This window comes from Desmodus rotundus, chromosome 6, assembly GCF_022682495.2.
Source record: "Desmodus rotundus isolate HL8 chromosome 6, HLdesRot8A.1, whole genome shotgun sequence".
Taxonomy (NCBI): domain Eukaryota; kingdom Metazoa; phylum Chordata; class Mammalia; order Chiroptera; family Phyllostomidae; genus Desmodus; species Desmodus rotundus.
Genome location: NC_071392.1, coordinates 113,548,221 through 113,564,433, shown reverse-complemented (window position 1 = coordinate 113,564,433; position 16,213 = coordinate 113,548,221). Strand labels below are relative to the sequence as shown.

Here is a 16,213-nt window from a genome sequence, read left to right as displayed (position 1 = left end):
CATTGCAACATTTAGGGTAGGAGTTGGGCCACGAAGGCACATGCCCGAGTGAGTGCAGGTATGTATTTGAATGATGGGCTAAGCGGCCCTTTCTATCTGTCATTATAATTGTGATCATTCTAGTGTTTCCGAATATTATAGTATCACTTGGCAGTAAGCTGCTTTTTTTCAAATACTCAGCTACTTTGCAAGATTTGTGGGGCCATGTTAAGCTAGCTCTCTTTATGTATGTTTGATAAAGTTTGCTAAATCCAGGAACCTTATTAAAAGTATTATTCTCCTTGATCTCCTAGATAGTTATATATACCATTTAATTTGTATATGTTTTATAATAAGTGTGTGTTTTCTGGTTATTAAAATTTTATTCCTGTGAGTTCTGTATATTGTAATTTGCCCAAATTTCAAAAACCAAAGAAAAAAAATATATATTTAGCATATTTTTCATGAAAGGCAGAGAGATAAGTTTTCCAGATCTTAAGAAACTTGATACCTTGTCAGAGGTATATGGCTTGTGCACTCAAGTGACTGAGTGAGGCAGGTTAAGATGAGAACATGTAGAGGAGGTGATCAGTAAAGGCCGCACGTGGAAAATGTCATCTGAACCAGGCCTTAAAGGGTAGCTGTCAGAGTGATCTAAAGAAGAGCAGGTCATCACACATCCAGACTTGTTTGGTTGGCTCGATTTGTTCTGTTGGCAATTTTCCCCTCTTCTCTGAATCAGATGAGGCCTTTATTATCAACCTTTGACTCAAGTGTCAGTTATATTTCTCTCCATTATTCTTGGGTGTGGAATCTGGGATATGACTTATAAATCATATTTGCCACAGTTATGTATATGAGTATACCTTACTTAATGTGTCCACTCTTTTGAGTGAGAATCAAGGCTGTCTGACCAAGAGCCTACTTAATCTGTTCAATCCAATATCAAGTCCTGGGGCCGATGGTGTCACCAGTTGGCTTGTTTAAGGAAATCTGAACCTTTTTCTTTCTCCACTGGGAGTTTGTACTGCCTATGACCCAGTTATTTTCACATTGTGACATTTCTTTCACATTCATGTTTTTTTTTTAAAAAACCTCCTGTTCCTCTTTAAATTCTAGTTTCATTACTGCAGATCTTCCCATCTCAGTCCCCTTTACTTTGTTCTCTTTGTGAGTTAAGAAAAAATAAAAAACAAAACAAAAAGACCTATGCATAATATTACTGCCAGTATCTTTGTATCAAGAAAGAAAACAATAATACTTAAAAATATTTATTAATGATTTTATTTATTTTTAGAGAGAAGGGAAAAGACGGAGAAAGAGAGGGAAAAGAACATTGATGTGGGAGAGAAACGTTGGTCCGTTGCCTTTCCTACATGCCCAGACCAGGGTCAGAACCTGCAACCCAGGCGTGTGCCCTGACTGGGAATCAAACTGGTGACCTTTCATTTTGGAGGACGATGCCCAACCAACTGAGCCACATCAGTCAGGGCAATAATACTTAAAAATTTTTTAATGAAAACAGAGATTCAGTTATGACCTAGGCCACAATTCCAGGCATAAGGGAGAATGTTAACAAAGGCTCAGTGGTGGAAAAGCACAAGATACGCTTACAAGATGGCAAATGCTCTCATTTAGGCCGGAATGGATCTCACATACTGTTACTGTATATCCTCATTTTGTGTCTGGGGATTTTGAAAATGCACTTTTGTTGGATTGTTGCCCCACTAGAAAAAAACTCTGATCTGTTGCAATTCCAATTTGAAACTGCTTCATTCTGGATTCCTTATCCTTGGACTCTCCCAATAATTTCTGTGGTTACACTGGGTCTGCTGTATTCCTGTGCTAAACGATAGCACACAAGCACAAAGCTGTGTAGGCATAAATGAGAGGCATATGGGAGTGGTGTAAAAGGAAGGAGTCTTCATATGCCTGGGTGGGCGAGCTGAACTAATAGCTCCCAGCAGTTCTTCTGAATCAGACATTGTGGAGCCAAGAGTCTAGCATTTGGAATTCCACCGCTTGTGTAAAGGGTCTGTCTTTTATCCTTCAAACCGCCATTTGTTAAATGGCTAATGACCCAGTGGACCTGTTGACAACAAAGCGGGGAGGCTGGCAAAGATCAAGTTTAAAGGAAAAAGGAAAGAAAAGTTCAAAGGTAGGAAAGTTTGAACAAAAAGGGTTTGATCATAACCTCACCTACCCTTTATTATTATTTTTAAACAATTTATTCTGGAGAATTTTGAACATAAAGTTGACAGAATAATGTAGTGAACTCCTATGTACTTATCCCCTCGGCTTCAGTCAGCTACACTAAATGAAGGAAAACTAGAACTTGGGTTTGAGCCTTGGGTTTGATTTCTAGGCCTTGGGTTTGGTTTCTAGGCCTCTTTAGATCTTGGCACTTCTGGCCCAATGCTATCCAACTCCTCTTTTTCCTGTTTTAGCACCTTGTCTATAGAGAATACTGTGTTTAGGATTTGTGATGAGTAGATCAGTACTTAACCTCTAATAGCTTAAGGAACTAAGTGCTGTTGTTGTTCAAGTACAGTAATGCTATCAAGGGCACAGTGAAGAGGGGCTTAAGGCTCTGTTGAGAAGGTGCCATTTGTATTTACTGCAGGGGAGGTGCAGCGAGAAGATAGGGACTGGATATTTGATTCAGATAGGAATGTAAGCTATTAGCTCTTCTCTGAGCTATTTATTTAGAACATGACATTTTTGTTAATGTATATAACAAGATACATTTTAGACTAGCTTTTCCTCCTTGCTTTAAGTAATTTAGATGTATGTCAGGTTCAGATATTTTCTGCTAAACTGTGTCTCCTTGAATGCTTATTATTAAGATGAATTCTACAAGGTGTGTTAGATTTTTTTGAGAAAGACCATTTCAAAGCAAGTTGAGCCAAGTTTGCTTGGACAGGACTTGTGAGAGGATGTGGGCCTTGTCTGAATCTCTTGTTTCAGATGTATTTATCAGTGAAATAAGCCAGGAGAATAATCTTTGGCATTTTAAAGATTTTATTTATTTATTGTTAGTGAGGGTAAGGGAGGAAAAGAGGGCAAGAAACATTGATGTGCGAGAGATACATCAATCAGTTGCCTCTTGCACACCCCCAACTGGCGACCCAACCCGCAGCCTAGGCACATGCCCTGACTGGGAATGGAACCTGCGACCTTTCAGTTCCCAGGTCAGCGCTCAGTCCACTGAGCCACACCATCATAGGCGTCTTTTGCATTTTAAAAAGCTGACAGCCTAAGGGGAATGCACCATAAATAATGTTATAGCTTAATGAGATATTGAGCTAACTTGGCACCTTCCTGTGCCTTGTGTTCTGTCTTCTGCAGTTTCTCAAGGAATGATTCCTTTTTGTTTCAGACCCGTGTTTCTCACTGCCTACAGATGACTTTTGGTTTGATTCGCTGTCTTTTCACATCCAGCTGTTTCAAACTGCTTGGAATCATCAGGGATCTACCCCCTGCCCCCTAACAAATAGTAACTTCTTCTTGACTTTTTCTTCTTAAACCTTTAGTACTTTTCCCTTGCATATACTTAATTTTGTTCTTTCACTTTTTGAGAAATTGAGATATCATGGACACACAATAAAATGTATATGTTTAAAGTATATTGTTTGATAAGTTTTGACATGGATGTATCTGTGAAATCATCACCACAATCAAGATAGTGAACATATCAATCACTCCCAACAAATTTCTGTTAGCTAGGACAGTAGTCTCAAGGTCTGGACAGTTTTAAATGTTATCTCTTGCTAAATTTTAAATTGTGTCATAGTAGTTTGGAGATGCAGATGTAAACACAATGAGCTGACATGAAAACCTGATGAAAGTAGTCAACTGCAAGGAAGAAATCAACATGTAATTGACCAAATAGTGTACAATATATAAGCAGTGACTAAGGCTCCCTTCTGGGAGGCAGAGCTCTGGATATGAATCCCCTGTCTCCTTTACTTGCTTCAAGTAAATAAAACTACCTGGTGACAACCATGTCTTTTTTGAACGGAGCACACCAAGAGGCAGACCTCTTGAGTTTGGTAACATATTCTTTTGCCCCTTCGTAAATTTCTCCTCTCACACTAAGTCCCTCCCTCCCTCTCTTCCTCCCTTTTATTCATTTATTTCCAGACAGAGGAGAAGGGAAGGAGAGGGAGAGAAACATCAATGTGTGGTTGCTTCTCATGCATCCCTCACTGGGGACCTGGCCAGCAAGCCAGACATGTGCCCTGACTGGGAACTGAACCAGCGACCATTTGGTTTGCAGGACGGTGCTCAATCCACTAAGCCATACCAGCCAGGGCTCCCTTCTTTCTTGTCTTCCTTTTTTCCTTTGGCTTCTTTCATAAAGCATAACTCTTATAAGATTTATGTATCAGTAGTTCATTCCCTTATATTGTTGTATAACACTATATGGATAAATCTCATTTGTTTGCTTATTCACCTGTCGATAGATGCTTGAGTTGAAAGTTTCAAGTTTTTGGCTGTTGCAAATAAGGCTTCCTTTGTAAGTACGTGGGAGTGGCACGGCTGATCGCATGGTAGATCTGTAACTATTTAAGAAATTGGCAAACTATTTTTCCAAAATATTTTCAAGTTCTTATTTGCCATCCATATATCTTCTGTGGTGAAATGTCTGGTTAAATCTTTTACCCATTTAAACAAATTGGGTTGTTTATTTTCTTAGTGAGTTTTGAGAGTTCTTTATATATTCTGAGTGTAAGTCCTTTATCAGATATTTTCTCTCAGTCTGTAACTTGTCTTTTTTTTCTCTCAGTCATAGTCATGTTTTCTGAAGAGTAGAAACTATAAAAAGTTTTTTGAAGTACAGTTTACCAATTTTCTTTTCTTTTATGGGCTCTGCTGTGCTTTTGTTGTTGTATCTAGGAAATATTTGCCTAACCCAAGGACACAAAAGATTTTCTTTTATGGGTTCTTCTGGTACTTGTATAGGTTTGGTCTTATATTTAGGTCTTTTATCCATTTTTAGCTCATTATTCTTATCTGTGAGATATGCATTAGTTTTTTTTCTTATCTTTATACCTATACCACACAGTTTGGTGTACCATAATGTAAAATCAGATAGTATTAATCCTCCAAATGTACTCTTCTTTCTTCAAAGTTGTGTGGGCTACTCTAGGGCTTTTACATTTCCAAATCAATTTTAGAATCAACAATTTCTACCAAAAAAAAAAAAAAAAGCATGCTGCGATTTTCATTGGGACCACATTGAATTTTTATTTATTTTTAGAGAGAGCGGAAGGGAGCAAGAAAGAAAGGAAGAGAACCATCGATGCACGAACAAACACTGATAGAACAAACACCGATCAGCCACATCAAACTGGAGCCAGCAACCCAGGCATGTGTCCCGATCAGGGATCAAACCGGTGACCCCTCGGTTTGCAGAACACCACCATCTCATTCAGGACCACATTGAATCTTTTTGGGGGGAGAATTGATACCATAACAGTATTGATTCTTCCCATTTGTGAACATATAATAGTTTATCTCTCCATTTATTTAGATCTTCATTACATTTTTTGGCAATGTTTGAAGTTTGGAAGTACCTTTCTTATATATCTTTGTCAAATTTATTAAGTATTTCACAGTTTTTATACTATTGTAATTGTTTTTGTTTTTGATTTCAACTTTCGATCATTGCAACTATGCAGAAGCAGCACAGTTGGTTTTTGTATATTGATCTTACATTCTGCAACTTTGCTAAATTATTCTAATAACCTTTTTGTAGATGTTTCCACATCTACAAAACATTGTAGATTCTATTAGATTATCTACAACATCCATAGATGATTTTACTTCTTTCAATTAATCAATTATTTTATATATTTACTTAATACCAATATTTTCTATGTTGTCAGTACCTGAGAGAGTCGGTCCTCTTCCATTCCCTCCTGTTTTCATGTTGGTCCTAGCCATTATCATATCATATATTTTTTAAAATCACTAAGTAATCTCTCTAATACCAGACATTCTTCTCTCACATCTATCTTGCTTGTGACTATGAAAAATTGCCTTCAGAAAACCCTGATTTCATTGTTTCAAGGCTACATCATGGTTCCCAGGTATCCCTCCACAATGAGATCTTTCCCTTCCTGCGAATAATTGACTTGTGTTCACCCATCCAACTTACTCTAGTCCAGTCTCCACCTGAAATAATGTCAACACATGTGAGGTGAGCATTAGAGTTGAGATTGAGAATTTGGTTTGAATTCCTGCTTTGCCACGTAATATCTGTGTAATCATTGATAAAGTCCTTAACCTCTGGGTACTATGTGCTCATCTGCAAGAAGATACTAACATGAGAAGGTTCTCACAATATGAAGATTAAAAGAAAAAAACAGTAATCCTGACTGTATGCCAGGAACACAAAAATGTGGGTAGTCAGTAAATATTTAGTCTGGCACTATTGTGAGCACTGGATCAGTGAATGCTTGCTTGCTTGCTTTCCCTGTTTCTGTACTGTTGTTTATCTTGTTATCCTTGGGCAGGATACCCTCTTCATTTTTCAGGTCCTATGAATTCTTCCTCTTGTGTCAGGGTCAACGCAGTCTACTTCATTTACTCATTTTCCTCCATTCTTCACATCCCTTTTGAGTTGCCATCTTACTCAATTAAGGACTGGGACTTTTTGAAAATCTTTGTATTCTTCAAAATACCTAGTACAAGTATATCATAGTTTCCAAAATAGTTGTTTCCATAGTTAATTTAGAAGGAACAAAATGCTTTGCAAAATTTGGGTGTTCGGGTGGGGGGTAAGATTAAAGTTTCAGGGGGAAATAAGTTGAATTTTATATGATATGAAAATGGTGGGAATATTTTTTATTTGATTAAAGGTTAACTTGAAAAGAATAATTAACTTTGCCTTTTAAATTTTTAAAAGGTTTTGTTTATTTATTTTTAGAGAGTGGGGAGGGAAGGAGAAAGAGAGGGAGAGAAGTATCAATGTGAGAGAGAAACATCTATCAGTTACCTCTTGTACATGCCCTGACCAGTTACCGTACCCACCACCCAGGCATGTGCCCTGAGTGGTAATCGAACCAGCAACATTTTGCTTTGTCGGAGGACACCCAACCAACTGAGCCACACTGGTCAGGGTTATTTTTTAATGTTGATTTTGGCTGTCACACAGGGTCATTCATGTAACAGGGTGGAAGTTTGGAGTAACTAAACCATTTCTTCTCTCTGTGCCACTTCACAAACCTTATTAAAAATCACATTGTTTCAGCTGAAATAGACTGTTCAGTACTTTAAGGGTTACACATATATATTTATAGTTTAAAAATAGTAATCTGATTAGTATGTGTGGAGAGACTTCCCTTATAACATGCTGTTTGAAAAACAGCTTAAGACTGTTAGGGTTCCATTAAAAAAAGTTGCTGTGGTAAGACTGCATATTAGGAAAAGACTTATTGGGCTATTTAATATTTTTAAATAAGGGACTTCAAAAACAGAAGATGATACAGGTTACTTTTATTTGTTATGTTAAATATACACAGTAATCAATTCTAAACTGTTAGACTTTTCCTTAGTACTCTGCAAATAAAGTATGCTAATAAAATCTTTACATCCAGGATACTTGTGGAAACATCTGACTGGCATACAACTAGCCATAGCCATTAACTCCTGATTTACATCATATTCTGGAGTTGTTCTCTAGGGGGTGCTGTTCACATAGAATATAATGTAGAAAGTAACCTCTAAGGGTTGTGCAAGTAGGAGGTATTAGTTTAATGCCTTTGGCTTTCATAAATCAATAAAGCAGTTGGAACATTACTGAGAGGTACCCAGGTATGTGCCCTGACTGGGAATTGAACCAGTGACCTTTCGGTTTGCAGGCTGGTGCTAAATCCACTGTGCCCCACCAGCCAGGGTCTGATGCCATACCATTTTATATTCCCTGCATTAAACCATTTTTTTTCCTCTTAGTTCTTTCCATTTCCCTCAGTTACAGGTGCATTTCTCTCAACTCATCTGCACTAAAAAACCTACCTATGTTCTCCATGAAGCCTGACTTGTTTTTTGTTTGCGTAGCTAGAAGAGATGTTCCTACCATTTTTGGTACTTTTTACTTTATATTTCATTATTATATTGTGCCATGTGTACATTTATTCCTTACTATATTATAGTCATATTGGAGGGAGGGACTTTCTTACTTATCTTTGCATCTCTTAGTGTGTGGTTTTTCTTAAACTGGAGTGTATAGAAGAATTACCTGAAGAACTTAAAGTTTGGATTCCTGGAACCTCCCTCTGAATTCTGATTCACTGAGTCTGAGATGGGACTGAGAATGTTCATTTAACAAGATCCTCAGGAGAGTTTAACTGGAAGGGCTAGGGTCCTATATGATTTGTAACACCTAGCCCAGTACCTTGTCTTGCTCTTCAGAAAACATAGTTATGATCTCTTGATTAACTCCATCAGTAGTCAAAAGCAGTGATCATCTCTAGAAGAAATTACTTAAAACCTGTCAAGAGCTAGGTTTATTTTGTTCCTGGCTACCTAGGATTCTAGAGATTTTCATGAGTTATATGAACTATTTGTACCCTAAGTTTAAGGTACCCTTTTGACTTTTTTTTTTTAGTTTCTGATTAGCCTCTTATTTATGCAAAAAGCTTATTGTGTTCATACATGCATTTGAATTTTCTTCTTAATCCTACAAAATAAACTATATAGCACAGCTGTCTTACAGAAAGCTATACTTTCAGTCTTTGTAGGAACAGAAGAGATCTTTCTTACTAATTCTTTATTTTTTAAGATTTTATTTATTTTTTGAGAGAGGAAGAGAAGCATCAATGTGAGAGAGAAGCATTGATTGGTTGCCTCTTGTACTCGCCTTGTCCAGAAATGAACCTGTAACACAAGCATGTACCATGACTGGGAATTGAACTGGCAACCCTTCACTCTGTGGGACGATACCCAACCAACTGAATGACACCAGTCAGGGCTTACTAATTCTTTATTTGTTCCATTAAGTCATTAATTTCTATTGAAACATTGTTATATATTGTAAGGGAAAACAAAACAAGTATATATTGGGTTGGCCATAAAGTTTGTTTAGTTTTTTCTGTTCAGTGGCTCTAGTAGTGCTTAGTTGTCTTTAACTTCATTTGAAACAATTTTGTTAGATTGTATTGTGACAGCTGTCATATCAGCATGCATTTTAAAAAACCATCAAAATTGATTAATTTTTGTGCAGGAATTTTAATATCGAAGATAGAAGAAATATGCAACATTTTTGGCATATTATGCTTTATTATTTCAAGAAAGTGGAAATACCAAAAAAGATTTGCAATGTATGGAGAAGGTGCTGGGACTGATGAAACATTTCAAAAGTGGTTATTAGCAAAGTTTCTTGGTGCTATTGACATTTTGGCCAAATAATTCTTTGCTGTGAGGCTCTCTATGCATTGGAAGATGTTTAGCAGCACTCCTGGCCTCAACCCACTAGAAGCCAATAGTGGGACATAGCCAACATACTCAAAATATCCGAGTCAATAAAATTATTGGTGAAAATGAAAAATGTGTCTTTCATTTTATGGAAAAAACTAAATGGACTTTTTGGCCAACCCAGTACTTAAGATTTTCTGGTGCAATGGGGACGCTTAAGATACACACATAAAACAGCTAAGAGAACACACACTCGAGGCAGTATTGATACAGAATCAAATGAATAGTCTGTTATATAGTGAAAGTAAATGATTGTTGGGGTTCAGAGAAGGGGGAGATGAACAGGGACTAGAGAATCTGTCAAGTCTCCAAGGAGAAGATAGTTATCTTCTTTGGAATTTGATCAGAAGAACAGGTCATTCTTAGAGGGAAAAACATAATGAAGATTATTTTATAGGTAAAAAAAAAAATGAAGGCTCAGAAGGGAAAAGTGATTGGCAGTGATAGTTTCCTGATCACTGCTCTTTATATTTTATGCCACATTTGGAAGTTTCCATTGTTACCAAGTAGAAGACAGCTAGTGTTATTTATGGTAGTCATATGGCAAAGCACTGCCAATTTCCAGTTTTAGCTGTGATAATCTGAACGTTCAAAACAAAAAGTTTTTTTGCAGAAGAATTTGACAAAGTTGATCTTTGATTAGTATGTTTAGTTTGATGTATTTTCAAGAGTGACTTTTCCGAAGTATTGAAGAGAATTTGAAATAATGATGTTATAATATTTTGCTTTGTATATTCACTGAACACATATTTATTGTGGTAAGTACATGTCTCATCTTCCTTGCAGGTGAGGATATCCAGTAGTAATTCTTAGTCTTCATCTTAAAGCAGTTGACCCAATTTGATCATTCTCCTTGAAACACTTTCTTCATTTGGTTTCTAGGGCATCATCACACTCTGTAGGTTTTCTTTGTATCTCACTGGTGGCTATACCATCTCAGTTTCCTTTGATGGTTCTTCCTTTTCTTCCCAATCTCTTAAGCATTGGACTATCCAGTGCCCAATGTTCAGCACTTGAATCTCTTGTCTGTATCTATATTCATTCCCTTGGTTAACTCATGGAACCTCATGGCTTTAAATATTATCTATATGCTAACAACTTCCAGATTTATATCTCTAGCCCATTAACTTTTTAAAATATATTTTATTGATTATGCTATTACAGTTGTTCCATTCCCCCCCACCCTTTGTCCCCTCCACCTGCCCTCCAACCAGCATCCCACCCCTTTATTTCATGTCCATGGGCCGTACATATAAGTTCTTTGGCTTCTACATTTCCTGTACTATTCTTACCCTCCCCCTGTCTATTTTGTACCTACCATTTATGCTTCTTATTCCCTATACCTTTTCCCCTGTTCTAACAACTTCCAGATTTATATCTCCGGCCCAGTAACTTGAACTCTCAGTTCAAGTTGGTTTGAAATTGGTTTGTCCAATTGCCTACATGACCTCTCCACTTGGATATCTGATAGATGTCTCAAACTGAAAAATGTCTAAATCTGAACTTCTGATTTCCCCCTCAGATCATGTCCTTCTTCAGTCTTCCCCAACTCTATTCTTTAACCAAAAACATTGGACTTATTCTTGACTGTTTTGGGTTTTTTTTTTCCATTTCCCACATCTAATCAGGCAGAGATCCTGTTTGCTTCACCTTGAGAATATATACAGAATCTGAATAGCATTTTAATTTCACCCTTCCTATTCTGGTCCAGACCACAACACCTCTGACCTGGCTTATTGGAGTTGCATGCCAGTTGTTTTCCCTGCCTCTGTTACTGCCTCACCATCTGTTGTGAACACAGCAGCCAAAGTGGTCAATTTAGTTAGGTCTTGTAAATTTACTGCTTAGAACCCTGTGACTCTCACTTTACTCGAAACCAAAGTTTTTTCAATGACCTTCAAGTTTTCTATGGTCTAAAACACCCCCCTCCTTTTACGTCTCTGACTCATTCTTCTGCTTTCCCAGTTCCAGCCACATGGATCTTACAGTTCCTTGAATACTCTAGTCCCCATCTGGAGTCAGGACCTTTACCTAGACTGCTGTTTCTTTACCTGTCTATGGCTCAGTTCTTCACTTACCTTCTCAATGGGGCCAACGAGGCTACCCCATTTAAAATTGCACCCTGCCTTCCTTCCTCATCCCGCTTTACCAGCTTATAACCTTCTAACGTACTGTGTATTTTATTTATTTTGTTATTGTCTGTCTTTCTTTGCTAGAAAGTAAGTTCCCAAAAGGACAGGGATTTTGTCTGTTTTGTTTATTGATATATCTCCATTGCCTAGAACATTGTCAGACATGTGATAGATGATTAATAAATATTGGTTGAGTAAATGAATAGAATAGAAAGCAAAGTAGACATATTGTCCCTAATGTCATGAAGTTTACAGCTTATAATTTGCTTTTTCTTAATGAAGTTATCCATATTTTCTATACTTTTTGTTTGGTTTAAATATGTATAATTCAAAAATATTTGTTAAATAATAGGCATTTAAACTTTATAAAGCATTCTTTCTTTTTTTAAGATTTCATTTATTTATTTTTAGAGAGAAGGGAAGGGAGGGAGAAAGAGAGGGAGAGAAACAAAGGGGGAGATTGCCTCTCATGTGTTCCCTACTGGGGACCTGGCCTGCAACCCAGGCATGTGCCCTGACTGGGAATCGAACCGGCAACCCTTTGGTTGGCAGGCCTGTGCTCCATCCACTGAGCTACACCAGCTAGGGTTATGAAGCATTATTTCTTAAAAAGAATGCTATCTTGAGTTGTATTTTGAATCACATTGAACTATTAAACGTTAAAATAGAAAAGGCAGCCCTGACTGGTGTGGCTTAGTTGATTGGGTGTCATCCCACAAAGCGAAAGGTCGCCTATGTGATTCCAGGTCAGGGCACATGCCTGGGTTGCAGGTTTGGTCCCCAGTCAGGGCACGTGGAAGAGGCAATGATCAGTGTTTCTCTCTCGCATTGCTGTTTCTCACTCTTTCTCCCTCCCTTCCCCTCTCTCTAAAAATAAATATATAATATCTTTTAAAAAGTAAAATAGAAAAGCCATATGCCAGAAAAGGTGATGACATGACAATTTTAAAAAATTTATTTTTATTGTATTTTTTCCATTACCATTTTTATTCCCCTTATATCTCCCCCCGCCCTGCAATCCACCACTTTGTTGTCCATGTCCATGAGTCCTTTTTCCTTTCTGCTCAATTTCTCTACCCTCTAACTCCTCCCTGCCCCACCCCACCTCCGCCCAAGATGTCAGCCTGTTCTCTCTCTATGAGTTTGTCTTTGTTTTGCTTGTTAGTTCAGTTTGTTCATTAGATTTCACATATGAGTGAAATCATATGGCATTTGTCTTTCCCTGACTGGCTTATTTCACTTAGCAAATTTTTGAAAAATGCTGTTACATTACCTGGGATCTTAATACATTACTGTGGAACATTTAATTACAAAATGTTCTATTTTCTTGCAATAAAAAGGAAATTCTTTGGCTTGTGAATGGGATTCACAAATGAATTATTTCAGCACTCATTAGGGTTATTTATTTATTTATTCTTTTGCAGTCTACCATTAAAAAGTCCTATATTATATTGAAACTCCAATTTCTATGGTAGAAATCAAATATGGGAGACTTTTGTACAAATATCTAGTGTTGAAGCAAACATAAATAGTAGATACCGTATTGATGCCAACCGAGGAAATACGATTAGACTTAGTCAATAAATAAATCTGTTAACATAATCTGCCATGTGCCAATTTAAATAATGAAATCGTTAACTGTACGAGGCTGTTTTGTTAAGTGTCCTACGAGGCCTGTGTCTTCTGTTCAAGCCTACAACTTAATAATCATTGGGAAATAATAAGACTGAATTTTCTGCCTCTTAAATTGTTTAGCTGAGGGAGAAGATAGTTTCTTGTCCATGAAACTTTAATGGCACTGCTGATATATCTCGTTTATTTGTGACTGATACATTTTTCTTTTTTCCTGAACATTTGCAATGACTTCATAATAAACACTTCTGTGATACCTTTATATTTGAAAAAATTAGGGTAGCCTGGCCGGCTGGCTTGCTTGGTCGGGACATCGTCCTGTACACCCAAAGGTTGCGGGCTCCATCCCCAGTTATGGCACACACCTAGGTTGCAGGTTTGAGAACTGCTCAGCGCGTGTATGGGAGGCAAACAATTGATGTTTCTCACATTGATGTTTCTGTTCCTATGTTTCTCTCTCCCCACCTCTTGCTCAAAAATCAATAAAGATATTCTCAGGTGAGGATTAATTTTTAAAAAATTTATGATAATGAAGGTTATAAAACCTTGCCTTAGTGGCCATAACCCTAAAGACTAAAGGAAAGAGATTTTTAGTTGATGTGAATTTTGAATTTCTATTTGTTTACTCTGAAAAATTAGTTTAGCTCACCGTGGCCTGTTTGGATGTATTTTTTTGCAATTAAAAGTTTACCACATATAATAGCAGAGAAAATTAAGGTTTTATTGGCTCTCCATTTAGTTTCATTTCAGAGCTAGAATTTGTTAAAAGTGAAATATTAGGTCTTAAGAGAATTTTAAGGGAATGTGGTAAAAGTAAACTTTTCTGTGAAAACACACAGGGATAATTAGAATGAACTGAAGAATTTGTAGGGTTTTCCAGCAGAATGTATGGATATTTATCTGTAGGTTTTATAGTTGTTTTATAAAAGTAGAAACTATTAACCTTAACATTTTGTTGCTCTAACAGATTACTGAATGCTTTAATATTTCTTATGTCTCATGCATCTTATTCTGTTAAGAGACAGGAAATAAAAAGGCTGCTTGGCCAAAACTTAACTTAGGTGTAATAGAAAAATCTGTATAGGCATTTTCACTTTTTGAATGGAGGCATTCCAACAAATCTAGTTGTAAAAATCTCTCTGAAGTAAGTATTTTTTCACTAACTTTTATTATAAATCAGAAACGCTTTTCTGAAGAGTAAAAACAAGAAGTAACCCCAATATGTAAAGTGGGAAATTTATAAGGAAAGTAGCATCTCTGTATTCAGGTTGTTGTATAAGTGCTAGGCCTCTTCTGAGGATGTTTGTTGTTTGTTTTTTTAATCCTCACCTGAGAACATGCTTATTGACTTTAGAGAGAGAGGGAGAGAAACTTGGATTGGTTGTCTTGCAGTTGCCTTCTGCAGGAGAGGCCCAACTGGGGATCAAATCTGCAACTCAGGCGTGTGCTTTGACCGGAAATCGAATCCGCGACTGCTGGGTTCACTGTACGACATCCCAACCAGCTGAGCCACACCGGCCAGGGGGTTTGTGTGGGTGTTAGCGTTCACCTAAAGGTACTCTTCCACCTCGGGAACTAGGAGTTTTGGTCTTTTAATTAGTAAGTACTTCTGTGGTCTTTGGATTTTAGTTTCCTTTGGGTAATAGGCTTCAACAACAGGTTTGTGTATCTTAATAAAACTCTTATTTTAGGCTTTTTAACCATGAATTTTCTGTATATATCAAATTCTATTTGGAGTTAAGAATGAACTAAAAAAATGAACCTGTGATAGTACTAGAAGAACATATAGTTGTATGTTATTATAATCTTTATAAACAAGACATCAAAATCGCAAACTACTCATAAGAACATAATCTCAGAATAATCAAGAGAAATCACCACTTAAAAAACTTGGCTAAGGTGGAACTTCTTGAATGGTAGGAGGAGGAGCTTGGCAAATCCACTCCTTCAAAAGCAGATAAAACTGGTCAAAAATCGTTAAAAACAACCATTTCAAACTTGTACTATATTGTTCTCAGCAGTGTTATTCAGTAACCACGAGTTGGTATGTGGTGTGTTCACTGGTTGAATACTATGTGGCAATAAAAAGGAATGAATACTGATACATTCCACAACATGGATGAACCTCGGAAACAGGATAAGTAAGTTAAAGATGGCAGACTCAAAAGACAATATGTTATATAATTCTGATTATGTAAAATGTCTAGGAATAGTTAATTTATAGGGACAGAATGAGCAGGTAAGAGGTTGCCTGAGACTGTGGTTTTAAATGAGATTTCCTGTAAAGCGACAGAAGAGATTTTGGGGGTGATGGAAATGTTCTAAAATGGGATTGTGGTGATGGTTATAACAACTCTGTTGGTTTACTAAAAATCATTGAATTGTGCACTTAAATCAGGTGAATTTTATGGTATGTATATTATACCTCAGTAAAACTTTTATTTTGAATGTTGGATATTTTTTTTTCCTATCCCAAATGAGTGGCCCAAGTATAGCACATGTCTGCAGGTGGCTACTGCTGTCAGTTTATTTAGTTAAGGTGTTCTGAGAGCTTGGTACCAGCATGAAATAGAACATCAACTTTGTTAGGGTTCATGTTATAATTTTAGGCCTATCAAAGACAACAATCTTATTTGTTTTTAAATTTACAAACTAGCGTTCAATAAATACCTGACCAAAAACCTTACAGGAATTTGGACGTCCGGTTTTGTTATTCACATAAAGCCTTCTGAAAGATAGAAAGAGCTGTAGATCCTAAAGACTTGACAGATGGAACACTCTACGTTGTCCTTGCGCACAGCTGCATGCCCCGAGAATAAATATCTTATTTGGGACGGAACAGGGGTAGAAAATGGTCATAGTGGTTGGGAAAACCAAGTCTGGGCTAGTAATTTTCTTTTTTAAAGATTTTATTTATTTTTTGAGGGAGGGGAAGGGAGGGAGAAAGAGAGGGAGGGAAACATCAGTGAGGATATGTGAGAGACACCTCG

General features: G+C 37.0%; 1 protein-coding gene across 5 annotated transcripts in view; it reads left to right on the top strand.

Moving 5' to 3' along the window:
* CBFA2T2 (CBFA2/RUNX1 partner transcriptional co-repressor 2) overlaps window positions 1-16,213 on the top strand; it is a 146,969-nt gene that overhangs the window by 23,475 nt on the left and 107,281 nt on the right. For 4 of the 5 annotated variants that reach the window (XR_008427068.2, XR_002974696.3, XM_024559598.3 and 1 more), the window contains exon 2: window positions 5,243-5,350. The exons of the other annotated variant lie outside the window; for it this stretch is intronic. Coding sequence is in view for 2 of the 4 variants with exons in the window: in XM_024559598.3 (XP_024415366.2) it covers window positions 5,243-5,350 (108 nt within the window). In the remaining 2 variants the exon portion in view is untranslated. The remainder of the gene's footprint in view (window positions 1-5,242; window positions 5,351-16,213) is intronic. 5 annotated transcript variants of the gene reach the window in all.